Here is a 26,805-nt window from a genome sequence, read left to right as displayed (position 1 = left end):
GGCAACCGAGCCATGGATCGAGCGCTAGGCTCAAAGGCAGGACGCCCTGAGCTGGGATCCCACTTCTGACACATACATGCTTTCCCTGCCTCGGTTTTCTTCTCTGCTAAATGGGGATAATGCTAACCCCCATCTCCCAGGGTGGCAGTGAGGCTCGAATACCCGCGCCAAAGGGGGGTCCGAGTCTGGCAGGAGGCCTAAGAACACACCCCTCCCCCGGCACACCCAACACCACCAGCCCTCCTCCAGTACGCCCCGGGGGCCCCCCCCCGACCACGCCGCAGAGCTGGCCCATTCGTGGGCACAGCCCTGCCTCCTCTCCACCCTTCTTCAAAGAGGCAGCCCCTCGCCGCCGGTGCCCGTATTCTCATGCCCTCCCCTCTCCCTGGCTCCTGCACTGCCGCGTCCCCAGGCCCACGCTGCCCATGGCCGTAACAACCCTCACTGAACCTTGCCTCCTCGAGCCCTTCCCCCTTCCACTGGAGGCCACCATGGACAGAGAGAGGACCCACCAAGCCGACTGCCTCCCCATACAACTCCCTGCATTCAGGCGGTCCGTAGCTTGTACCTGGCCGCTCAGCCTCGGCCGGCCTGCCTCTGTCCACACCCCCTCCTTGCCCACACCCAGCTGCTGCTCTCGAGCCTGGAGCTCCAGGACGGCTTCCTGCTCGGCCTCCCCCACGCCAGGTCTTCTGTCATCGGCCCTCCACGAGAGAGAAGCCCCAGGACACAGGACTCCCCATCCCCTTTGCGTCCTGGCACTCAATGCCTTCCGCAGGCTGGTCCCCAGCCAAGTCAGTCTACTGGATGGTGTCTGAACTAAACGTTCCACCTCCGAGGGGTCTCCTCTCTCCTCTTAGACTCTTTTCCTCACGTGCCAGCCCACGCGCTTCATCCAACAGGAAGCCGACCTTTGCTGGGTCCACGGCGGGCACTCCTGTGCTCCCCGCTGCCTCTTGCTCACGATGCTTGTATTTCCAGGGCCCAGCGGAGCAAGCAGTGAATCAAATAGCGGTGCCCGAGCTCCATCACCCCTCCCCCCTTCTCTGGCCACGCTGGAGCCTCCCCACCACCCACATGAGCAGAGACCATGTGTCCACCGTAGAAGATCACAGAGGCGCCCGCACATGAGTCGCACGATCCTCAGTCTGGAGCGAGGGGATCCCAGGGGCCATCGAGAGGGTCACCTGAGGCCTCTGCCTTGCCCCTGTCCATACCCCTCAACGTTTCTGCTTGGGCAGTCGCATCTCCTCTGAAGCAATCAGCGTCTGCCACGGCCAGGGGTGGCGCCTCTCTTCCTCAACAAGAAATCAGAAGCGTACAAGGCAGCCAGCCCCAACAAGCCTTGAAACCCTCGGGAGCCACGGGCTTCGCTCTCTGCCCCAGTTCACCAGCCTGCACTGCATCCACACCGGGCGCTGGGCCGGTCCACGAGAGGGTCTGAGGGCCTCATTTCCCAACGTCCTCTGTGACACGCCCCACTCACTCTCTACTGCTCGCCGGGATCTCTCAGGCATGCTGAGAAGCCCGGCACCACAGGGGGCTGGGGGGTCCAGGAGGAAGGGGGCTTCCATCAGTGCTACAGTGGACAGCCCGGGTTCGAATTCCACCTTTGACACTGCCAAGCTCTCTGGCCGTCACTTTGAATGAGGCCTGATGAGGCCTGACCCCCAATCCCTGACATAAGAGTCCCGGCCATGGCCAACGGGAAAGAGACGGGTTTTGTGTATTTCAGGTCAGATCGAGCAACAGGACCCTCGGGGCTTCTTAGCGGGACGTGACTAATTGCGTGAGCTGCACCCAATGATCACCAACATTGCATGGCGGGGGGGGGGCGGGCGGGAACCTTTTGGATTTCACAGGCACTGACTCAGAAAAGAACAGAGAGGGCAAAGCCTGCTCTTGGACTAGGGAATGACTATGGGACAATCACTATCCATTCTATGAGGGAGTCATCTGTCACACTAAAGTGAATCCAAGTGAACAACGTGGGGAGAAAATGTTAGTGTGTGCTAAGGGGTGTGTGTGTGTACGCTTGCACGTGTGTATGTGGGCATGCATTGTGCATGTATAAATCATGCAGCACACAATGCATCATGTGTACGTGTGTGTGCACCGCTATGCATGTGTGTGCCTATGTGTACATGTGTTCATCGTGCCATGCACAATGCATTGTCTGCGCGCGTTTGTGTATCACTGTGCATATGTGTGTGCACCGTACAGCGTGCACATGTGTGTATCACTGTGCGTGTGTGTGTGCATGTGTATGCACTGTACAGCGTGGGCATGTGTGTGTGCATTGTGCAGTGTGCATCACTCTGTACGTGTATGCAGTGTGGTGTGTGTGTGTGTGTGTGTGTGTGTGTGTGTACATGGGTATGCATGTGTAAAGACAGCGGAAATTCTTACCCCAAGGTCTCTCGTTCCTGAAGAGGCTCTATGCATATCTGAGTTCTCCCTCCTACTTTATACTCCCTGGTAAAAAAAAAAGAGAGAGAGAGAGAAAGAGAGAGAGATCATGTGATTTACTGTCATCCCATTTCAGCCTTTCATTTTGCTGACTTCAAACACGTAAAAGCTGCTGGGCCCAGGCAGGCCATGAAGCATTTCCTCGCAGGCTTCAGCCTAGGCACAGAGCTGCGCACAGCCCCGGGGATCTGGGCCTACAATCTGGTGAAGCTCAGCTGTTCCAAGCAACGTTTGACGTGCGACCCCCAACGTGGAATGGCCAGTTACTAGCTGCCTGAACTGACTGATCTCACCATCCGGCTTTGCAGGGCGCTAACAGACTGAAGCGGAGGAAGCCGCTAGAAACCTACTTGAGTTGTTGCTGGTTGTTCCGTAAAAGCCTGCCTGGACGCTTACTCTCCATGGTCCAGGCTCTGAGAAAGTCAGCAGATGGGAAACCAAAGTCCAGGAAAGACGGCAAGCTCATGACCTGGAAAAGGAGACATTTCCCCAAATGTTAACAAGCAGCCCTCTTTAAAAAGCTCTTACCTATGGAGATGATGACACACCAACGGGGGTGGAGTCTGCCTGACAGGGCACGCCCCTCTACTGGGCAGAAGGGACTTTCTTTGCGCGAATCTGAATCCATTCCCTCATGCTTGTTTCAGAAAATGAGTTTTTGAAATTGGTGCATGTGTGTATGAAGTGGGTCACCCCCTCCTACAACTAGAAGAAGAGGGAGGGCAGCCATATCAGTGAAGATTCTAGGCTGCAGGGGGCTGCCCCCTTCTCGGGGGCCCGAGTCCTACTGTGCGCCCCTTCAGCCACCTGCTCACGGTAATTTCACAAACGGTCAGGCTCTGTCCAGGTACAGGAACAAAAAGCAGAAGCCTTGCCTTTGTCGTACGCTTCTCTGTCCTGTTGTGAGACCGCCAGCTCGTGGGCCTGCTTGCCTCGATAAAGGCAAATTTCCGACACCCCCCATCTGGCCCAGGAGGCCACGTTTTCCTCCAGAGAGAATGGTCAGGTGCTTAGTTCTTCAAGCTGCCTGCCTGACCAATTCTCTTCCGAGGAAGGCCTGGCCTGGGGCCGAGTCTGGCCTAACAGAAAGGACCGCCGTCCCATGAGAATGACCAGGCCTTCTGGACAAGGATGCCCAGTCTGATGAGAGGACACACAGCAAGGATTAAGGTGCAATCTTACACTTGGATCCAAAACCTCAATTCCACAAAAGGACAGGACGGGACTGACGTGGCTGTAGCCAAAAGAGCTAACAGCGTCCCAGGCGATGCAGTGACCGAGGGGCTGGGCCGGGCCCCACAGGAGGAAAGGTGCTCCTCATGTCCTAGGCACCCCATTTTAGGAAGGACACAGAGAAACCAGAGACCCCAACGGGACGGCCAGATGCTGACTGGCTCCGAGACTCCGCTGTGAGCCTGCCAGACAGAACACTGAGGAAGGACCTGGCAGGGAGCTTCACATCTCAGAAGGGCTGCCCCACGAGGAGGGACACTTAAACTCTGCTCAGCCACTGGGGCAAAGGGTGGGTGGGGCAGTGACACAGATTTGAGCTTAATGTAAGGCAAGACTTCCTGGCCATCAGAACAGAGAACCAGGAGGGGGTCAGGCGGTGAGGAAAGGCGGGATGGCCACGTGCTCCTGGAGAAGCCGTGGAGGGGATCTGCAGTCAGGCACAGGCTGGCACCTGGGGCTGATCCACCCGCGTCACCCAGGTAAAAACGGTTACCATCAGCCTTTGGCAAATACAAGAACCATGTGTCTGAAAGGAAATGCCCCATGGATAACACTGGGCTTGCGTGGCATCTGCTGACAATGACCAGAGCGACTCTGGCCTCTGGGTCACAGGCCAGGAGCTAAAGGAAGCCCACACTAGGAAAATGCCCATGCCCTGTGCTCGGGCCCCAGCTTGGTGGTCACCCCTGATCTCAGATGAACACTGCACTGACCAGAAACCACAGCACCCTTGAAATACGCTGAGAAAGAGCCAGACCTGACTCTTGAGATCCGCCACGGAAGCCTCTTCGGAGATTTCCACGTCCCCCGCAAAAGTAAAGGGCATTTCGGGCTGGACGATGTCTGGAACATCTCTGTGCGGATCTGGACACGGAGTAAATCAAACCCAGGTCACCTACAGGCCACTGCATTTCCCAAGAATAGCAGGATGTGAGGCTGACTCCTACATTAACCGGAGGGGAAAACAGCCACACAACGGGAGGCAGAGACGGGAAGATGATGACAGACATGCAGTGGCAACGAAGACGAGACCATACCTAAGGGACTAGAAGCATGTCTTAAGTGGGGAAAGGGAGCACCGGCTGCCCCATTGCAGGCATGCTTCTCCTTAAAAGACAGACGTGGCTACTTTTCCATCAATCTTCCCAGGAATGAAAAAGGAAACCTACAGTCGGCACCCTGGCCCCCAATGACACATGGGAGGAAGGCGCGCTCCCACACAGGCCTCCTCGTCTGCCCTTGGAAGACCACGAGGCATCCGAGAAGAGCGATGAGGACTCACGCAGGACCACAGGACAGCTTGTGGCCCGGCCCTGCTCACTGCCTAGCTGATGTGACTTTGAACAAGAGGGCCTCTCACAAGGCATCACACCCCCGGCGGTGGAGGAGTGCAGGAAGTGAGGAGGCTTAACCTCACGGAGGCTATGACAGGACCCTTTTCAGGGAGGGTGGGGAGGGAGCCCCTTCCAGCTCTGGGGCCCAGGACACAATGCTTATGAGCCCTCACTATGTGGGTCCATCAAATCACAACAATGACCCATCTTCAGGACCAATCTCAAAGGTTCTGCTGGTACCAAATGTGAAGGCACTTGGAAAAGATAATTACATAAATATCACCTATCATTACCAGTAACTGGAACCCCTGCCCACCCACCAAAGAAAGATTTTATACATGGTTTACAACTTGCAGGCCCGTGGACCCTTCCAAAATGTGGCTCATTAATCTTTCTGCTAACTTTTTAAAACCAGAAATGAGCACGCTGGCCTTCCAAATCCATCTGCCGGTGTTTGTGGTGCTGCCATCACACATCAGACTTACCGCCTCCTTCAGGGGTGGTTCTCAAAGCCTCCACTTGGTGGGTGATGTGGCTAATGTAGTCCTCAGGGTTCTCCTGCCATCCAGCGGGTGCTGATGGATGGTACCACCAGACAGGCACTTTGAGGAAACCCTATTATGATGGAAATGAAACCTGAGGAGCGCTGACAGAGCCAATGCAGTAATCACAGGGCACCCTTCCCCACCTGCTCCAGCCAGGGCCATCCCAGAATCCTCCTGGGCCATCCACAACCCATCCAAGCTGCTCCAGCTCCAACCACCAGAAGGGCGGGGGTCACCAACTCGAGGGAGGCCCGCTGCTCTGGCCTCCTGATGCCTGCTGAAGCCCTGGGATCTCTCATGGCTTCCTCTGCCTCGGCCTCAGCACCTCACCCCCACGGAGCGTGTGAGGGGGCCCTTGCACACAGGCCTGACTGGCGGGTTAGATCCGTGTCATCAGCACTTGGCACACAGCCAGCCTTCAGATTTGCACTTTCATGCATTCTTTTTAGGTCTAGGAACTGGCGTAATGTGCTCACCATTTTAAACCAAAAAACTGTTACTCGTTAAGGAGCCATGAAAAAGCAGCACAAGCTGGACGGGGTAGTATTAAAGAATAGTTAATACCACCCCAAGCACAAACAAGATTTGGGGAAGAATGTTAACATACTTAAGTGAGTAACTTGTTTTTAGGCACACGCCAATACCTTGGAAAAACCGTTCCTAACATAAAAATGGGCTCATGACAGAGAATGACTTTTTAATCAATTCAGACCATTTCTTTGAGGATTTTTAAAAGGAGAGCATTGGTCAGCCTTGTCTGAGTTACTGGGGAACTGAAATGTACACAGATGGCGCCTGAGGGCTGAGCCTCCCACCTCTTCCTACGGGCCGTGGCCCAGCAGGAAGAGCAAACGTTAGTGTTCTGGAGGGACACGGTCGGAGCATCTGGCAGGGCAGCGGTGCTCGGTGCTCGCAGCAATGATGCCCTGCCCTTCCCAAGCAAGTGCCAAGCTCCCTCTCTCCCTCACTTGTGCCTTCCTTTCTTCTCTCGCTCCCTCCCTCTGCCCTTCCCTGTCTCCTTCCCTCCAGCTTTCCCTCTCTCACTCTTTCACGGCACCACTCCTTCCCTCCCTCATCCAATCAAATCAATCTCTTCAGCATTATTATCTTACCTTGGGTGGAAGCTTCCCTTCAGATAAGACCAGAGTATCCCCGCTGCTGATCATCAGCTCGCTCAGGGAAGCATTCTAGGGGCAGAGAACAGATTCAGTTTGGGTATCTGGGTTAGCAGGACCTTTTCAGCAAAACATTAACAAGGATTAAGTGACATTCAAGCAGCGAATCTGTGGTGGTGGATTCAGAATCTACTGTGTCCCTGGGAATAGAGAGATAGGGAAGAACTTAAGAAAGGGACCCTGCCCGCAAGGAGCTTACACTCTGGTTAAGGAGACAAGATTCACAGACGTGAGAGAACAGCATGGAACCAGGACCCCAATGTTGTTGGCCCGGGCTGCAAAGATGAAGAGGAAAGGGAGATCCATGAGAGCTGGGGTGGGCAGGGAGGGTTTCAGAAAGGAAATGGAGGAGGGGTTGGGGGTAAGGTGGGATCTGTCTGCACTGGTGTGGTGACAGTGGTCATGGCCAAACGGAGGAAGGTGTGACGAGCAGGAATATTTATAGGAAAAAATAAAAAGGAACTGATGAGAAGATAGGTACGGGGGATGAGAAAAGAAGGAAGTCACCAGTGACTGGGATGCTCAAGCAGGGTCTCTTGTGGAAAGATGAGAACAGAAGTCAGGTGCCGGGTTCGGTTTTCATTTGTTTAGAGGTGGGAGGTAAGGCATAAGTCCAACTTCACATAGCCCGAGCTTTGGATGACCCCAAGACATTTAAGGAGGAATTTCCAATAGACAGCTGGACATTTGGGTCAAAAGCTCAGGGGAGAAGACAGGACGGGAGACAGAAACAGGCGTCATCAACATGGAGGCGATAATCAAGCGCGTGGATATGTCCAAGTCTTTGCTGTTTTCAACACCCCTCAGTCGGATAAAGTATCCCTATAATACAGGCTGTGGGGTCCTGGCTGAGCAGCCTCAGAACAAGGCCCCTTTGCTCCTCTTGGGAATGGGGGTCAACACAGCTGTCCCTCAGAGGGAACTCTGTGCTCTTATTCAACAATGCTGGAGCAAGGTGCTTGGGCACTGGTCATCTTCACTGGACTAGACTAATAGTAAGCATGAGCAAAGCAGAAGGTGGACAGGGGCAGGTTGGGGAGAAAGGGAACCCTCAGAGTTCTTGCTGTTAGAGAACCCCAATGTGAATGGCAGTCTAGGGTTCTGGGCCCTAACGGTGTTTAGAATTACCTTCAATTTAGCGCATCATCAGCCTAAGGACCCCAAAGAAACAAGGTAATTTCTCGAGATGCGTTAAGGAGTCTGAGAAGACTCACGTGGCCAGCCACAGCCTCTGTGGCCTGCTAGGTGAGAGGACCCTCCTGGAAGGCCCCAGAGGACACTTCCCATGCTTGAGGACTGAGGACTTGGGCTTTGGATACTGACAACGCATTCACTCTGCCGGCTCATCGATGATCGAAGGAGATCATCTGTAACGCACTAACAGGAGTGCCTGACACACAGGAGGGGCTTCATAAATGCCTGGTCCCTCGCTCCTCCCCTCCATCCGCAGCCCCAACGCCTCCTGCCTTTCTGGGCCTAAGACCAAGACATGCCCTCCGTGTCAAAAGGAAGAGGAGGAGGGCTGACCGAGGTTCTCACTGAGGTAGTCGCCATCACCAAGGCAGCCCTCTGCCATTTCTAGAATATTCCAAAGTTCCTCTAAAACCATGAACCACCAAATGTGGGAGACAGGAGGAGCCGTGGAGGGTAGCTTTGGAAACATAAAGTACTGCAGCAATCAGTTTGATTAGTATCATTAAATCCAAAATATAATTTTACAGATGAGAAAATGGGCTAGGAGACGTTAAGGGACGTGTCCAAGGTCACCTGGTTAGTGACAGGCAGAGAGCCATGAGGACCACTCCTGCCTGCTGATGACCACCCCAACGCCCATGGAATGGTCCTGCTCACGGGGAGGGCAAGTCTACATCACTGAATGCAAGACAGACTTCACCACTCGGGGAGATCAAAAGTAAGTAGAAAAACATCTTACTTCCTCATTTAAAGGTTCTCCAGCTTCAAAGCACCAATCCATTTTGCGCAAATGCCACGCGTCACCTATGACAAAATAAAAATCTGCATGAAGGCATTCTTATAAGGATGCTCATCAAGATGCCACCTTTCTTTGGATCCAACGCAGCTCCAACAGGGTGATACGTGAGGGAGGCGGGGGCCAAGGGCACCCGCTGGTGCGTTGATGGACATACCTGCCCTGATGAAACGGGCAAGTGCATCACCCTTCCTCCAGCGTGCATGAGTGAGTGCAAAGAGGCCGGGCACATCCTCCCAGCACTTAATTCACCCCCTTTCACGGGGAGTTTCGGGCCTCCAACCAAATGCCACACAAGTTGCTGCATGCTATAAAAATTAATGAATTATAGGTGAATGGACATAAATAATGAGGGTATATAAAATCACTGGGGACAGACAAGGGGCAAGATAGGAGGGACAACAAAGAGGTGGGGAAGAGGGCAGAGGGACTGAGGCCGGGATGCTCTGAGAAGCCGGGACATCCGCCAGGAGAGGTGGGGCGGGCACCAGGACCTTTAAGCAATCTGCTCACGGCCAATAAAAGGCAGTAAGCTCAACTCCGCGCCGGGAGGAAAGGAAGAAAGATATCCCAAAGTGGAAGGCTCGCTAAGACGGTCTGGTCACAAGATTTGGATCTCTGGGCTGCAGTTAAAAATAAAGTAATGGTAGGCTCTTGGCCAGGGATGAACTCTGTGCAGCAAGGACCAGGAGAAGCATGTGCGTCTGTCTTATGAACATGGCGACGGAGGATTTAAATTGAAAATGGAAGATGAGGGGAAAGCTACTGGTGTGGGCCACGCCAAACACCAAAGAGAGAGATGCAGGTCTAGCGCTGGGCTAAGAATGCCGATCGGAAGGGGACGAGTATTTCCAAGAGACAAGACCCCAACCAAAACCGTGGTCTCAGAGACCAATATACAAATGGAAAATGAGGTAAGCCGGATCTCCTGGTGTGAGAAGGGAGTTCAAGTTCAGAGATGACATGAAGACATGGAGGGATGGTCCCAAGAGCAGGGCGTACTTTTTAATTCGAAGAGGACCAGACGCATCACCGGGCAGCCCACTATAGGAAGAAGAGTGCAGGGCTCTGAGTCACTCAGCAAGCACTTAGCGACTACTATACCCGGGGATCAAAGACCAGACAGAACCGATGCCTGTCTTCGAGGAGCTTCCCTTCGGCCAGAACCCTCCCTGCTGGATCGAGCCTCCCACGCTGTGTCACCAGTAACAAGCCACAACTTCAGAGGTCAGTTTCCTCACCTGTAAAATGGGGATAAAGTACATCCCAGAGTACTTACCTCGCAGCCTGGTTGTGAAAAACGAGATCGTGTCTGGGAAGCACTAGAGAGACATCAACTACTGGAATACCATCGTCATCGTTATTAACATGTGGAAAATCCAGAGACCACTCAAGGAAAAGAAGAACATTTGTTGAGGATCAGCAGACCCTCAGACAGGGAATCTGGGGAACCCTCAGCGCCAGCACTGAGCCCAGACGCCGAGTGGCGGCTCTCCCAACTACACGGAGTAGATGTTCAATCCCAAACCCGCCTTCACAACAATCTCATTCTTCAAAAGACGGTGGGAGTGACGCTGGCCACCGCCCCCTGGACCTGACTGTGACCACTGAGAATGGCCTGGCTGCGGCAGCAGGAACAGTGGGGTCTTGGAAGGAGATGGCTATGCCACCCCCGGACAGCTCGGCCAGCACCCCAGAGAGGCACTGCTCCCTGTCCCTTCCTCCCAATCGATGCCGTCCCCACCCACTCTGTGTCCATAGGCCACCCCACTCTCCCCTTCCTCTGGGCTACTGCCAATCAACTTCCCGTCCGTGACCAGCCCGATACACTGGGCCACCAGGAAGCTAGTGACTTCCAACCCCTCCCGGCCCCCTCGCCTGCTCAGTGGCATCTGGCAGTCTTCATCCTCATGACGTCTCCACAGCATCTGACCCTACTCACCACCCCCACCTCCTGCTCAGCACTCCCCATCCCCATGGGCTCTTGATCTTTTCAAAAGAGATAAAATAGCTTGTTTTTCAATCTCATGTACCTTACACATTTAAAAAAGAAGATTCTGAGAAAAAAGGGGTCCGTAAACGTCCCCAGATCTGCTACCCAAGGTGGGGCCTGGACACACAAAAAGGCAAAGTCCTAATTCGAGTGACTCTTCCTGTTTTCATCACAACAGAATTCTCTCCTGGTTCTCCTCAAACCTTCTGGCTGCTCCTTCTTCTGTATCTCAGCTCTTGTGAGTATACCCCAAAGGTCTGTCCTGGGTCCTCATCTCTCTCGGTGACCTCAGGATCTCCCATGAGTTCAGCTACCACCTATGAAACTCTCCTATTTATAAACACGACCCAAGTTTTTCTCTCACATTCCAGTCCCACATCACCAGCTGGCTACTGGATATCTCCAAATGGAGGCCCCCAAAGAACCGAACTCCCGTCCAAAACAAAACTCTGGTCCCTTCCCCTTGTCCTCACTTCTCTGTTCTGTTGGGGACACCCTCGTTTAATCCCACCAGCCAGGTCCGACAAGAATTCTCTACTGTACGGACTCTTCCTCCCCCTCACACCTCTCCTCCAGTCAGAGTCTCCTGCATCCATCACCTGCTCTCCACTTATCTAGCCACCACCCCACTGCAGGCCCGTGTCACCTCCTGCCTGGACAACAGAGTCCTAACTGGTCACCTTGACGCATGTCTTTCCCCTTTCCAACACACCCACCAGAGTTGCCCAAGTGACAGTGCTAAATCAAGGGCTCAAAAGCCTCAGGGGCTCCTTCCTTCTTGCCTTGAGGACAGACTACAAACTCCTCTGCTGGACCCTGATAGCCCTTCCCAAACGGTCTCCAGTCTAACAATGCAGGCTTACCACACAGTCCTCCCCGAATGTACTTTACGGTCCAGCCAGTATTCTCCCATCACGTAACACTCCTGCTCCCACCACACCTTGTCCCCTGGGAAGGCAGAGTTCAAGTGAAACTTCCTGATGAAGGCTGACTCTGACCCTGAGCTGCTAGCACCCCCCAATTACTCTGGACACATTCACATTCACTTTTCTGTGGATGCACCAGCTCCCTGCCAGTTGGCTCCTCTGTATCTCCAGCATCTGGAACAGAAGCATGTGCCTGAGAAGTGTTTGCTGAACGGAAGGCTGGGGAGGGGACCATGACTAAAAGTCCCACAGGACAAGTCAACCCACGCAGAACCTAATGACAAAATCCTAGAAACTCAAGTGGATGCACAAGGAATTCACGGACAAAGAGAGATCTGTAAAGCCTTGAAGAGCGGCTGGAAGTGGTTGAGGACAAATCCCCAAGAGACGTGGTGGTCTTGTAAAGGCATCCATCAGACCCACTCAAGGTCCAAATAAACTGAGGCGGAAGACAGGAGTGAGAGGTACAAGACCACGATGACCCACAATGGAGAAAGGGCAGAAAGACTCAACTCTACCTCCATCAATCTGGACCTGACAAGACATGTCAAAAATGGTTAACAAGGTAGTGCGTCATTGGGGAATTCCAGTGGCCAAGCCAGGACTCTGAAGGACTGGCAGATAGGACGATGGAAAGGCCACACAACTGGAGATGGGCAAACACTGCCTTCATTTTTTGAGGGAATAGGAGTCTCTGGACTAATGCAGACCAGCGATCTTGCCTTTCCTTCTGGCAACACCTCCGGCAACCAGACTGCTCAACTCCAGAGACTTCCTTCCCTCCCAACCTCGGCCACCCACCAACACGGTCACACCTCCAGCTCTGCCATTTCAACTTCCATGAAACTCCACTCCGAGTCTCTTTTCTCCCTAAACATATTTTTTTGCCTGAATCATGACCTTTGGTTCCTGAACCATCCCTACTGTCCCAATGCATCTACCTCAGTTCACCTTCACACCTGTACTGACCCAGTGGTTTCCTACCTTCAGGCTCCACTAGCTACTAACCTGAAATTCTTGGTCAGTCAGTTCTCACGGCGGATGCCCACCGTTCAAGTACAGATGAATGGTCATAAAGAGTTTATATAGACAAGAAAGTAGGCATATAGGATCAAGTCATGTGTTCTCTTGGTCACTTATTTGGGATATTACTATAGTCACAGTGACGTTCCTTAGGCATTAATCCTCCCTCTCCTGTTCTACAACTGAAGATTGTGAATGGGATAAAAATCACACCACCCAATAGATCCACCACCTACAAATCATGGTATCCAACCTGAGCACCATCAAGGGACAACAGAACCACTACACTTGGCCTTCAATGTCACAGTTCCAAGAAGTGCTTACAGAGATAGAAATGGCAGTGAGAAGAACAAAGATGAGATAACAGTGGCCCCATGAGAGAGCCATGGCGGACCCAGCGTATTCAGAAATCAGGGCTGGAGGCGATACGACAGGTGGTCGCTGAGGGGCTGACATACAGAGAATATGGAGGAAAGGGAGGTTACCAAAGAGTTAGCCAATATATGAAGGAGAGAACATCAGTGACTTTGCACCAGAGCCTACGTTCTTACGTAGGCAAACTCTTCATGAGGCTTACTGCTAGGGAGGAAGAAGGCTTTCACAAGTGATCTTCAACAATGGGCCAGCATCTTGAGCACTCCCAATTAAATTAAAGATGTGGAGAACATCAAATTTCACTGGGCTTATTTGTGGATTATGAAAAAGCATCTGATTTGGCGGGAATCAAACACAGGTTAAAGGCCATTTTCCAACAAGAAGTTCATAGTGAGGACAGGATGCCTGTCATCACCGCCATCATTCAACATGGTGCTAGAAATGCTGGTTATAGCAACGAGAGAAGAAAAAGAAATGGAGGCTATTAGAAGAGGCAATGAGGAAGCAAAGCTATCCCTCTCTGCAGATGACATGAGGGTATACTTACAGAATCCTAGAGATTCAACTAAAAAACCAGTTAAAACAATTAACAACTTCAGCAAAGTTGGAGGATATAAATAAACCAGCAGCATTTCTACAGGCTACCAACAATACCCAGCAGGAGGAGAGCTAGAAAGAGAAATCCCATTTAAATAACTACTACGGACGAGATAAAATACTTGGGAGTCTCCCTGCCAAGACAAACCCAGAAACTATATGAACACAATTACAAAACACTTTTCACACAAATAAAGTCAGATCTAAACAATTAGAAAAATATTAATTGCCAATATAATGACAATTTTAGCTAAATTAATTTACTTATTCAGTGCCATACCCATCAAACTACCAAAGAATTATTTCATAGAGCTAGAAAAATAGTAACAAAATTTATCTGGAAAAACAAAAGGTCCAGAAGATCAAGGGAATCAATGAAAAAAAGGTTAAGGAAAGTGGCCTAACCATAGCAGATATCAACCTTCATTATAAATCATCAAAACAATCTGATACTGGCTAAGAAATAGAATGGAGACTCAGTGGAATAATCAAGTACATAAAACACAGAAGTAAATGACCACTATGGCTGGTACAATGGATACAGCACTAGGCCTGGAGTCAGGAAGACAACGTCCTAAGTTCAAATCTGGCCTCAGATACTTAGTAGCCATGTGACCCTGGATAAGTCATTTAACCGTGTTTGCCTCAGTTTCCTCATCTGTCAAATGAGCTGGAGGACATGGCAAACCACTCCAGTGTCTTGGCCAAGAAAACCCCAAATGGGATCACAACAAATTATCATGTTAATCTAGAGTTTGATAAATCCCAAAATTCCAGCTTTTGCAGTAAGAACTCAACCATTTAATAGAAATTGCTGGGAAAACCGGAAAGCAGTTTGGCACAAACGAGACATAGAGCAGCAACTCACACCATACACCAAAATGAGGTCCAAATGGACCACTGATTTCGTCATAAAAGGTCATATCATAAGTAAATTAGGGGAACATGAAAAAATGTGCTTTTCAGATCTATGCATAAGGGAAGAGTGATTGACCAAGCAAAACAAAGGAGATCAGAGGAAGCAAAACAGATCATCTGGATTACATCAAACTAAAAAGCTTTTCGCACAAACAAAACTAGACAGAAAACAGAAAACTGGGGGAAATTTTTCAACAAGTTTCATTTCTCAACTACATAGGGAAGTGAACCAAATTTATAAAAATAAGAGTCACTCCCCAGTTGATAAATGGTCATAGGATATGAACAGGAAGTTTTTCAAAAGAAGAAATCAAAACTATCAATAGTCACATGAAAATTGCTCTAAATCAGTACTACTGATTAGAGAAACACAAATTAAAACAACTCTGAGACAGCACCTCACGCTTACCGGATAGGCTCACATGACAGAAAAGGAAAATGACAAACGCTAGAGGGGCTGCAGAAAAACTGGGACAGTGACACATGGCTGACGGAGCCGTAAACTCATCCAGCCATTCTGGAGAACAGTTTGGAACTATGCCCAAAGGGCTGTAAGACTGTGCATATCCTCTGACCCAGCAATACCACTTCTGGGGCTGTATCCCAAAGAGATCGTGCAAATGGGAAAAGGACCCACATGTACAAAAATATTGATAGCAGCTCTCTGTGTGGTGGCCAAGAATTAGAAATTGAGGGAATTTCCAATTAATTAATTGGGTAATGGCTGATATGATTGTGATGGAATATTATTTTGCCATAAGAAATGATGAGCAGGAGGTTTCAGAAAAACCTGGGAAGACTTCTACGAACTGATGCAAAGTGAAGTGAGCAGAACCAGGAGAAGGTTGTGCACAGTCTCAGTGATATCATAGGGATGATCAACCGTGAAAGACTGAGCTACTCTGATCAAGAAAACGATCTAAGACAATTCCAAGTGAGCCATGATGGAAAATGCCATCCATTTCCAAAGAGAGAACTAAGGAACTCTGAGCGAAGATTGAAATAGAATTTTTTTTAAGTATAACTCTTTATTTTGGCTATTTTGTTTGTGTTTTCTTTCGCAACGTGACTATATGGAAATATATGTTGCATGATCTCACATGTATAATCAAAATCAAACTGTTTGCCTTGTCAAGGAGGGGACTGGGACAGGAGGGAAAAAGAATCTGGAACTTTAAATTTTTTTAAAAATGACAGCTAAAACATTTTTACATGTAATTGGGAAATACCTAAAGAAATTAATAAAAATAATTTTTAAAAGAAAGAAAAATAAGTCAAACCAAGTAGCCTACTGAGCCATGCAATAACTTTATCTCCAAAGAACCAGCACTGAGGGTCACCCAGAAGGCAATGGTGATGGGCATGTGGGGTGTGAGCAGGCTGCCACATAACCAATGGGGAGCTTTGAGGAACAAGGGATGAGCTGGTCACAGGAGGCCGCCAGAATCCTCCACTACTGGGCCCCTTGCACACCAGATGGGTTCTCCGTGACAAAGTCATGGTAAGATGCAGACAAGGGATGCACGGGATGTGCGGACACGAACAACAGAGACATCTCCAAAATAAGGAGGTCACCACTTACCTGGGTCCTTCTGCCCTTCCCGTAACCCGAGCCCCCGGCTCTTGCCCCTAACCCTGCCCTCAACTCTCACACTGGAAGCACCAGGCCCCGTTTCATGGTGAGGTCCTCAGACCACGACTCTGACCGCCACCTCTTCTCTTCCCGCTTCATGGCCATCACCTCACCCCGCGGACAGGCAGGCAGGAATTATCCACCCTCCTTCTTTTTCCTCTTTGGGTTGATTCTAAAGGGCCTTAATTTCCCCCCAAACACCATCTATCTACTGGGTGCCTTCAGTTTTCAAAGAGTCCAAAGAAGGTGTAGTGGCACCGCCTGCCAAGAGCGCAGGAAAGAGGCCCAAAGGTCCCAGTGGTTTATAACATGGGAAGGACTGTGAGGAAAGGCGGTAAACCATGCCGCACATCCTCTCACATCACTGACCTTGCAGACCAGCTTTCTCCAGCATCTTCTTCAAACACTAAGGAGAAAAAAGCACAGAGAAGTGATGCTTCAGGTTAGTGGGATCCTCAGAAGACAGGCGAGCCTCGTCAGCAGGCCCGTCTTTCTGAAGGGGCAAAGCCCACGCCCACGACGCCCAGGACGCCCAGGCAGCCACCCCTCAACCTTGGCCAGGCCTCTGGCACAGGTGCCTCCCCACTGGGAAGGCCAGGGCACCCCCCACCAACTCGGGGCACAGAGGACCTGGGCTCTCCTCGGGGCAGGTTGCTGTCACTTACTTCGCTCACAGAGATCGTCGACTCCACGATGATCTCCATCGTCAGGCTGGACTCGAAGTCACTGCCCACGATGAAAAACAGGAAGAGCTGGGAAAGGCCAACAAGGTCAGGTGAGGGGGACCTTGGCACGTCCCTCTTTCCAGAAGCAATCAGTTTACAACATGCCCCCACCTGGCCTCTTAGAAAAGTGGACTGGTGGTGACAGTCCTGCCCCACCTCTCACCTCTCACGGACCCCAGGGGGTGGCGCCTCCTGGCAATCCCCCAGTGAGGCTGAGCCCTAAGGATGCGTGTGACCCTTGGGAGCCTGGAGTAGGTGGAGTACGAGGACGCTAACAGGCCCCTGCTCAAGCTGAGAAAAATGGAGCTCAGACAGGTGCAGCAGAACCAAAGGGCTGCTGCGAGCTTGGACCGCTCACAGACCTCAGGAGAGACCAAGGGCAGGGTGGACACGCTCCCAAAAGGTCTGCAGGCTGGCCACAGAAGTGCCTCCCCAAATCCCCCACCCATACACACTGCACACATATGTACATACACATGCACATGCACACACGCACACACACCACCCCTATACATGTGCACATGCACACATGTACACACATACCCCACAGTGTGTACATGCAGTACATGCACACACATGTGCCCACATGTGCACATACATGCACACACCACCCATACACACATGCGCACGCACATGCACACACATACCCCCACATACTGTGTACATGCAGTACATGCGTACACGCATGCACACATACACATGCACGTGCAGAAGCACCCACACACACATACTTGTACACATGCACCAGCACACATATACACACATACATGCAAGCACCCACACATACACATGCATGCATACACTTGCACATGCACACATGCACCACACTTGCATACATGCACATACATGCACACACAATACACATGCACACACCTACACTTGCGCACACATGCATAGTACACATGTGCACACATGCACGCACTCAGATACACACACACTTGACATGCGCATGCACCCCACACTTGCATGCATGTACATACAGATGTGCACATGCACACACACACACGTGTGCACGTGCATGTTCACACACACACACACACACACACACACACAACACCACAGGGTCGGGACCTCCGGGCGATGCCAGGTCATGGCTTCAGCACCCAGGCTATGTTACCTGGGAGGAGGTCGGAGCTTTGCCACGACACAGTCCCAGCAAACTGCCCATCTCCATCTCTGCTTCGGCCACAGTGTAATGTTCTGGCACTGTCAAGGACACCAACGGATCTGGTGAGCACTGTCGGCCTCGGGCCCTGCTCAGGAGCCCCGCCCAGCCTCGACAACACTAAGCTGACAAAGGGGAGGGCAGAGCTGGGGCAGAGCCGGAGGGTCCTCTGCCAAAAGAACAGTCTCAAGGACAAAAGGAAATGAAACACCCCAGGCTGCAGCATGAGAGGCTAAGGAAGGAGCTCTTTGGTGCCAGACACCAAACTCAGGCCTGGGCCTGCCTTCAGGAGGCTGACCCTCTCATCAGACTGGAAGGCACGGACATAGCCGCCTGATGGCCTAGGGCAGGAAGGAGGGCAATCGGGACAGTCCGAGGACTGGGGGACCACGCCTCCTGCATCCCACAAGGCCAAGGTGTGTCCGTGCAAGAAGGACTGGCCTGTTCAGCTTGGGCCCAGAGCCTCAGGAAGTAGCACAGCCTGCCCGTCTTCAGGAGGCGAAGAGGCAGGGGCAGGACGCATCTTGGTCCAGAATGACCTCCACGAGGGGGATTCCCATGAAGCTGGAGAAAAAGCAGCCATGGGCACAGAGCCGGAAAGGCTCAGAAGGTGTGGCACTTGAGCAGGGCCTGAGCGAAAGGAGTGACGGTGTGTGTATGCGTGTTTGCACATGTGTGTGCAGGGGTGCACTCAGCCTCTCACTCCAGGGAATGGCCTAGGGGAGGCCCAGAGGCAGGAGGGGGCCAGCTGGGTCAGAGGTCCACTTAACAGAGGGGGCAGCAGGGTTAGGCTCAGGCTCTAAATCCTAGGCTGGGGGAGCCTGGGCTTTCTTCCATCAAGACAGACTTTGGGCCAGGAGAGGTCAGTAAGACCAAGTAAGGCCAAGAGGAACACACACAAATGAGCCAGACGGCCCCTCAGGGCCCGGTTCTTCTGTGCAGCCTTCCCGAGGCCGGCCACTGCAATGACAGGGAAGCTTTTGGTGGACTGGCTCATGAATCTTAGCGTCACTTCGCGCAGACCTCTCTGGAAGTCAAACGAGGCCAGCTTATGCAGGGACTCTTCCCTCGCCCCCACAGGGGGTCTCTGAGGAAAACACTCACATCCATGAAGAAAGGACTGAGCACAAAGGAGATGGGACCCCAGGGCAGCCAGCCTGTCCCCTGGGCCCTGAGGACACCAGGGAGGACCACGGCAGTAAAGCTCGGAAATCAAGTGAGCCCAGCGGACAGTGTGCTGGATCTGAATCCAGTAAGAAGTGGGTTCACATCTTACTTCAGAAACTTCCCAGCTGAGGTCCCTTCTCATCTATAAAAGGGGCTGGACTTCACAGCCTGTGGAGCGGCCCAGAAGTTACCAAAGACACAGCCAAACCACCCGCCACCCTCACATCCGGGTCACCAAGGCAGCCTCCTGCCACCCTCCACGAGGGCAGCCACAGGACCAGGCCATGGCAAGGAGACCCCACCTACCTGGAGAAAGCAGCTGCCCATTTCGATCGATCAGCCTCAGGCAGCTGTTATTAACTGGAAGCAAAGAGAGCACAAAAAGGCAGGTCAGAGTGCGAGAGTCAGAGAATCCCCAACCTTGCCCCCACACTCCGGCCCCCTACGCTGCCTGGGCCCCCCAGGTCCTCCAGGAGAGCTCCCTGCCATTCACCGTTCTGAGCACTGCCCTTTCCCACACCCCTGGGGATTCCAATCACTTATTTAAAGCTTGCGTCACCCCCCCAAGACACTAGCTGGTTTTACTTTCATCTGTGCATCTGCCAAAGCCCTGCCTCCTTCCTGAAACACGCACTTGGCTTCACCTGAAAATGCACCTACCCAGTTCCTCCTGCAACCCCAGCTCCTTGACAGCTTTGATTCGAATGTCCAACAGCATCTGAAATAGAAAAGCATGCCAAGGACATGTTGGGCATGACCTGGCACCCTTGGTACCTAAAAAACATGCAAATGATTGGGCATAACTTGGCACTCCAGTACCCAAAAGACACATGAATGATTGGGTATAACCTGGCACCCCTGGTACCTAAAAGACACACAAATGACCATCCCTAACTAAGCATCCTGGACCACACAGGGTGGCCAGGAGGCAAGAAGCCAAGGAAGGGAGCAGAGGTGCACATGGAGGGAGCGCCTGGTCATGGCTCTCAGCCCATTTTTAAAGAGTTTTATATTCCTGGCTACTACAAAAGTTATCCCATCCCAAAGAGCTCTTTCTTTGAAATCTGGGCTTCTACACATCCAATACTCCACCCCATAGGCCACTAAGAAACTCCCTTTAAACAAGGACAATGGAATTAACGTTGACCCAAAAGGCAAAAAATGAATAAAAAATGTTCAAAGTTTTTATGATTACAAACGAAAAGAAACAGACTTGTAAACTGGGGAGTTTGTAAAACTGATTTTTAGGTAGAGAGAGAGAGACAGAAGACTCACATCAACTCAAGAGAATCTTCCAATCTTAGAGCCCAGAGGCCAAAGAAGCCAACTCACCCATGCTCCCTTCCCCACCCAACCACAGACTAGGCACAAGGGCTGGAAGATGGGGAAACTGAGGCTCGGGGAAGTTGGCTTAGAATCCAGCTGTGCCCTTCACTCCCGGCAGCCTCCACAGAGGGTCCTGCCATGGAGCTCTCTCCCGGACAGCCCGCCCACTGCATGGAAGGGACTGTGAGGGAAACAAGTCCTAAGAAAGTGGGGCCTAGCTGTTCGACACAAATCCTGAACAAATCAAAGGTTTTCCAGGAAACATGTCATCCCAGAGGGACTGGTTTCACAAGGATTTGGGGAAACAAGTGTCAGAGAATTCACAGGAAAAGGAAACCCAAAACAATCCACTTCATGGAGCCTTACGAATGGACTGGCTTTCAACAGGTCCCAAAGTCTGAACTGGCTCTTCCCCATAAACCCAAGAAGTCATGAGACACTGGACGATTCAAGAAGCACAAACGACTTCCTGAAATTCACAACTTCAGTTTCTTTAAACCAGATGAATGAAGAAACACCCTAAGTGACCAGGGAACTCCAAAACTCTGGACTTTAGGGAAAGTTTTAGGAAAACTAGGGAATGAACATTTTCTGGAGAATTCTAAGAACGGGTAAAGGAGATTTTCGAATGGGAGAGACTTTTGCAAACAATCCCACTTCCGTGACTTTGCCAGACCACTAAGCACCTCTGGCTTGCCAAATTCAGCCAGAGAGGCAGCGCAGGGGGCCGGGGCTGATGCCAAGGACGGGGTTTCCTACCCCCACCTCCCCTCCCCTCTCACTCTTCTCACCCCCCTCCTCCCAGCCATCCCCTGGGCAGCCCCAGACCCGGCACTCTCCCTACTGTCGCTCACGCTCTGGCCCCACTCTTCTTTACTCACTGTTTCAGTAGTCGCCGAAACTTTCACGTGCTCCTCCTCGGAATCTGCTTGACACAGATTCTTAACGTGCATCCAGTTGAAGTTGCTCAGAGGGCTCGCCCATCTGCTTCCGGTCAGCATCAAGCTGCAAGCAAGGGACAGATTCACAAAGTGACACTCTCACGTTCCCTGTACCCCGGGGGTGACCAACGTTTCTCAAACTCCACACAGGTCACTTTAAACGAGCCCTCACAAAACGAGCCCTCCACATTCCCGGAGGCACTGCTTCAGCCAAAAGAAGACAAGGCCGCTCGTCCTTAAAAGGGAAACAGGCTCCCCTACCGAGTGCGTGTCCGGGCTTCCGTGACCCAGTGGCTCTGCGGCCACCTCCCCTCTGGGCATCACGATGACGCACACAGCCTCTGTGAGAGGGGATGGCCGAGTGCCCTGTAAAATGGCGTCTCCTCCTGCCTTTCCGTCCAGCACGAAGCAACCCAGAATCCTGCTCAAGAGAACTCCTCGAAGCCGCTGACCACCACCCCCACGCTTCCGTCCCCCTCCAGCAAGAGCCCTGCAGCGTCCTCCCCTTCAGAGTCAAACTCTAGGAAGGGCCTTTCCCTCCTTCCTCAATCTCACCTCACACTGCTCTGCGAGGTGGCCGAGGGTCTCTTCTCAGCCATCATCCCTCTCACCACCCCCTCGGTCCCCAGCGTCTGAGGCTGCTGACCACCCCACTCAGGGAGGCTTTCCTGAAACGGCTTTCTGCTGGCTCTCCTGCTTCGGCATCAGCTCATCAGCCACACCCAACCCCAAGCGGGGGGGTGTCCCCCTACGCTCTGTTCCGGGCCCTCTCAGCTCATCTCCTTAGCTCCCAAGGCCGTGCCAACGAGCACTATGGAGGCGACACTCAGCCAGGCGTGTGAAGGCCCAGGCTCTCCCTGATCTGAAGTCCTACAACACCAACCGTCCTATGGAGCCCCGCAAACCAACCCTGAGTCAGCACATCCAAAGGACAAGTCCTTATCTCTCCCAAACACCGGCCGGCTCCTCTTCCAACGTCCCTGCCGCTGCAGCAACTCCATCAATTCTGTCACCCAGACAGGATGCCACCTCAGGTCTTCTGACACCTCCTTCAGCTCTCTCACCCTCTAAATTCCATCCGCTGCCAACTTTTTGTGAGTTCAACCGCCATCTTCTCTGTCACACAGCCGCCACTCTCTCCTCAATGCCCCCCGGGAGCATCCCAGCAGCCTTAGCGCCCCGTTCTGCGCAGCTGCTGAGCAGACACTCTTCCAGTCTCACCTGGCATTCCCCAAGCCAAGAAGACCCTTCCCCAGCTCCCAAAGCCCTTTCCAGTCCGGTTCCCACTGCCCTGAACCTGTTCCTACACGCTGTGGTTTAGACAAACCAGCCTCTGCTGCCCCCTCCTCCATGCCAGGAATGCTCTCCCTGCTCACCTCTGACCCTCAGGAACGCCATCTTCCCTCCAGGTTCAGCTCAAGTTCCACCTTCCACAGGAAGTCTGTCCTGATCCTCCCACATGTGAGCGTCCCCTTCACGCCTCTGGAAACTGCTCCGTCCTTACACACCTGGCCTAACGCTGGGGGAGTCACCAGCTGAATGAGCCACCCCACCAGTCAGCCGCAGCATCCTCCTGTTACCTGGTTTCACTGGCTGTGAGAATTTCAATACTGGGAACTTCCAAGTCAGATGATCAGAGGGATGGAGGGACAGGATAGGTCTCTGTCAACTTTCAAAAACTCCCCAAAAGAATGACGCGCTTGTCTCCACGGGCCAACATGCCAAGAACCTTAACAGGAACTCAGCAGCAGACCATGCAGACCTAAAACCCGTCCAGCCGTCTGTAGGAGGAAGGGGGAAGTACAGGAAGGTGGGTCCACACTGCGCCTGAGGCAGCTCTGCTCAGTCAGAAAACTGCAGAATGAGGGAAATGAGACAGGGGTCGCACGAGCCTGTGGAACTCCATTTCCAGGCCTGAAGGAAAGGGGACTGGCAGCCAGATGGGGTCAGGTCAGTCGTCCTCCACAGACTGAGGTCCATGAAAAGTGAATCCTCCATGAGGAAAGAGGCTGGCGTAGCTTTGAGGCCTAGTCCCTAAGAGCCACCATCAAAAGGAAAAGTCAGAAAGTAGGCAACCGCTAATGAATGAAGAAGGAAGAAAACTCATTTAAAAAGCCAGAGCACAAGCAGATAAGTCAACAGTAAAGGGGAGGTGGCCACCAAGGCACCCCAACCATTGCAAATGTCCTTTAATCACTGAGACCCAGCCCTTGGTGGCACAGAGGATAGTGAGGATCCCAAAGGAATATCAAACCATAATCAGGTGCTTCCAGACAGCTTGAGAGAAAAATCTGAATCTTCAAAGCCATTCCAAGGGAACAAATTGGCAGAACTTCTGTGCTCCAAGGCAGAAATCCTGAACCAGGGGTGGTGAGTCTCTTCGAAGACACGAGCGAGCGAGCAAATGGGAAATGCGGCTCCACAGAAGGGGAGGACCCTCTAGAGGGCTCCAGTCTCCCTGCATGAGACAGATGCTAGAGTGGGGTGCAGGGGGACGACGGGCTCGAGAAGGCCCCCAAGGAAACATCCCTGACTTCTGAACACCAAAAACAAAGGAATACATAGGTGGCCTCCAGGAAAAAACCCTATGCTGCAACGCTAAGACACAGGGCGGGGGGCGGGGGGGAATGTAATAATTCCAATAGCAAACGATAACTTCTACAGGGGGTCAGGAAGAGGCCTTCCAAATGGAACAAAGAGAGAATCTCGTAACACAAAACTCCTTTGCACTCACCAAAGGCTACCACATTGAACAGAACACATTCACCAAAGTAAAGGGGCTCAAGTCACAAGCCAAAGTGACATGCCCTGCCCACCTGCACTTCATCATCAGTGCTAAAGAGACAGACTCACCAGAAGCACTCCTACATAAAAAACCCAAGCGGGAGCAGACTGCTACATCTGCACTCACCTACGCAACAGAAACACAAAAAAGGTAAGTAAATACAACCAAGAAAACACAAGTGAGGAAATAATTTAACCCATTTTTATTAAAAGGAAAAGGGGAAAATATAGAATTGAACAAATTCTTGAAGAAACTAGAGCTAAAAGACTTAGGGCATCTTCTAAATGAGACTGAAGAATATGTGCGCTTCTCTGCATCACATGGAACTTTTACAAAAATTAACCACTTCTTAGAGCACAGAAATCTGGCAAACAATGGGAAAAAAAGCAGATAGAGTAGACATATCTTTTACAGACCATCACATAATAAAAAGTGCATGTGGTTCAGGGAGTACAAACAAAAGACAGAGATCTGAATGGAGACTTAACAATGAAATCCTAAATAACAAGTGGGTCAAAGAAGAAATCACAGAAATAATTAGTAATTATGTAAAAGACAATAATGATGATGAAAGCACATAACAAAATTTCTAGGATGTAGCTAAAGGAGTCTGGGGTGAGGGTGGGGTGAATAATATCCCTAAAAACATACATTAACAAAATAAAAAAACTTTTAGTCAACCCAATTAAAAACAAGGATAGAAAAATCAAATCAATAAAATAGCAAATGATTAAGCTAAAATCGTAACTAAACCTAAAGAAAAATAGAACTATCAGAACCCACTAACTACAATTATACACTACCAGAACTGAGAACACCAAAGAAATAGAGAAATACATTAAAAAAAAAATACCCAATCCAACAGAAAACCAAACAGAGATCCTAAATAATCCAATTTCACTAAGGAAATACAACTTTAGCTCCAACGAACTACCAAAGGAAAAATTTCCTAGTATTGATGAACGCGCAGGAAAATTAATACCAATTATAGACAGAAAAAAATGAGAAAGTGCTCTACCCAACTTCTCTTTAATCATATATAGAGCTAATGCCTAAACCACAAGAAAATAAAGCAAAGCTAGAAGGGAGAACTACAGACCAGAATCAGGAACAAATGAGTACTCAAAAATTTTAAATAAAATCCCATTAAACAGACTACATAAACTTGTTGAAGAAATTGATCAGCAAGACCAAGTGGACTTTAGACCCAGGACACAGGGACAGCACATTAGAAAAACAATCAGCAAAATTAATTTCATTAAAACCGAGACATGCCAAACGTCAAGATCACCTCAAGAGTTTCAGAAAAAGCTTAGGACAAAGCACAACACTCATTTTTTGCTAAAAAACAAACAGATAAACCTCAAAGTACACACCTAAAGAACTTTTTTTTTTTAATGTAAAGAATATCTATGTAAAACTAAAGCTTCACATATGCGATGGGGAACCACAAAGAAGCTTTCCAGTGAATACAGCAGCAGGACAAGGATGTCCACTCTCCCTGCCATTATTTGACATATAACTCTAGAGAAAAGAATTAAAGGTGTAAAGATCGGCAAAAAATAGACAAAACTATCCCTATACACTAATAACCTGATGCTTTATTTAGAAAATCCTAGGGAATCAGCAGAGTTACTGAGACAATGGGTTCTGCAAAGTTATAGGTTAAAAAAAAAACCCCACAAAAATCAACAGCATTCCAAGAGGCAATAAAGGGAAATCCCATTCAAAACAATTTCAAAATGTATAAAGTATTTGGGAATCATTTTGCCAAAATACATTCAATACTAGTTTCAATTATAAGGTGTTCCTTAAGGAAATAAAGAATAATTTAAATTGCTAGAGGAATATTCAATGTGCATGCCTGGGCCATTCCAATATAATGAAAATGAAAACTACCAAAGTTAATTTATATTTTTAACACTATGATAATCAAACTACCAAAGGGATACTTTACAGAACTCAATAAAATAGTAACAAAATTCACTTGGAAAAACAAACGATCTAGATTATCAAGGGAAATTATGAAAAGTGGGAAGGATAAAGGGAGGGATGAAGGGGAATAGCACTTCCAGATGTCAAACCAGATTATAAAGCAGCAGCCGTTTGGCTAAAAAATAGAGAAACAAATAAACGGAGCAAACGAGATAATGCCCAGAGATGGAGGGTCTTGTTTGTGAAACAACCAGGAGGCCAGTGTTAGTAGACTGAAGAGGATGTGGGGGAGAATAGAGTAAAGTGTCAGAAGACTGGAAAGGAAGGAGGAAGATGGGTGATGAAGGGCTTTGAAGGCCAAACAGAGCATTTTGTATTTGATCCTGGAGAAAATAGAGGAGTTGTTGGAGTTTACTAAGTAGGGGGGTTGGACTTGCACTTTAGGAAAATCACTTTGGTGGCTGAATGAAGGACGGATTGGAGTGGAAAGAGCCATGAGGCAGGCACTCTGAGCAACCACGCCACCCCCATCCCTATCCCCTGCCCAGCA

At 50.6% G+C, this 26,805-nt stretch overlaps 1 protein-coding gene across 4 annotated transcripts in view; it reads right to left on the bottom strand.

The window, feature by feature from the left end:
- LOC114027969 (ubiquitin carboxyl-terminal hydrolase 40-like) overlaps window positions 1–26,805 on the bottom strand; it is a 66,159-nt gene that overhangs the window by 4,759 nt on the left and 34,595 nt on the right. For all 4 annotated transcript variants that reach the window (XM_027842121.1, XM_027842113.1, XM_027842130.1 and 1 more), the window contains 12 exons: window positions 21,476–21,599; window positions 19,929–19,986; window positions 19,575–19,628; window positions 18,054–18,142; window positions 16,877–16,963; window positions 16,581–16,617; window positions 8,690–8,754; window positions 6,694–6,768; window positions 5,522–5,651; window positions 4,460–4,566; window positions 2,820–2,938; window positions 2,410–2,475 (listed from right to left, as the gene is read on the bottom strand). In XM_027842121.1, the coding sequence (XP_027697922.1) occupies window positions 2,410–2,475; window positions 2,820–2,938; window positions 4,460–4,566; window positions 5,522–5,651; window positions 6,694–6,768; window positions 8,690–8,754; window positions 16,581–16,617; window positions 16,877–16,963; window positions 18,054–18,142; window positions 19,575–19,628; window positions 19,929–19,986; window positions 21,476–21,599 (1,011 nt within the window). The remainder of the gene's footprint in view (window positions 1–2,409; window positions 2,476–2,819; window positions 2,939–4,459; window positions 4,567–5,521; window positions 5,652–6,693; window positions 6,769–8,689; window positions 8,755–16,580; window positions 16,618–16,876; window positions 16,964–18,053; window positions 18,143–19,574; window positions 19,629–19,928; window positions 19,987–21,475; window positions 21,600–26,805) is intronic.

This window comes from Vombatus ursinus, unplaced genomic scaffold (assembly GCF_900497805.2).
Source record: "Vombatus ursinus unplaced genomic scaffold, bare-nosed wombat genome assembly UNPS02004833.1, whole genome shotgun sequence".
In the NCBI taxonomy this organism is placed as follows: Eukaryota; Metazoa; Chordata; class Mammalia; order Diprotodontia; family Vombatidae; genus Vombatus; species Vombatus ursinus.
The sequence above is the reverse complement of the archived record's forward strand: the minus strand, read 5'-3'. Positions and strand labels throughout refer to the sequence as shown.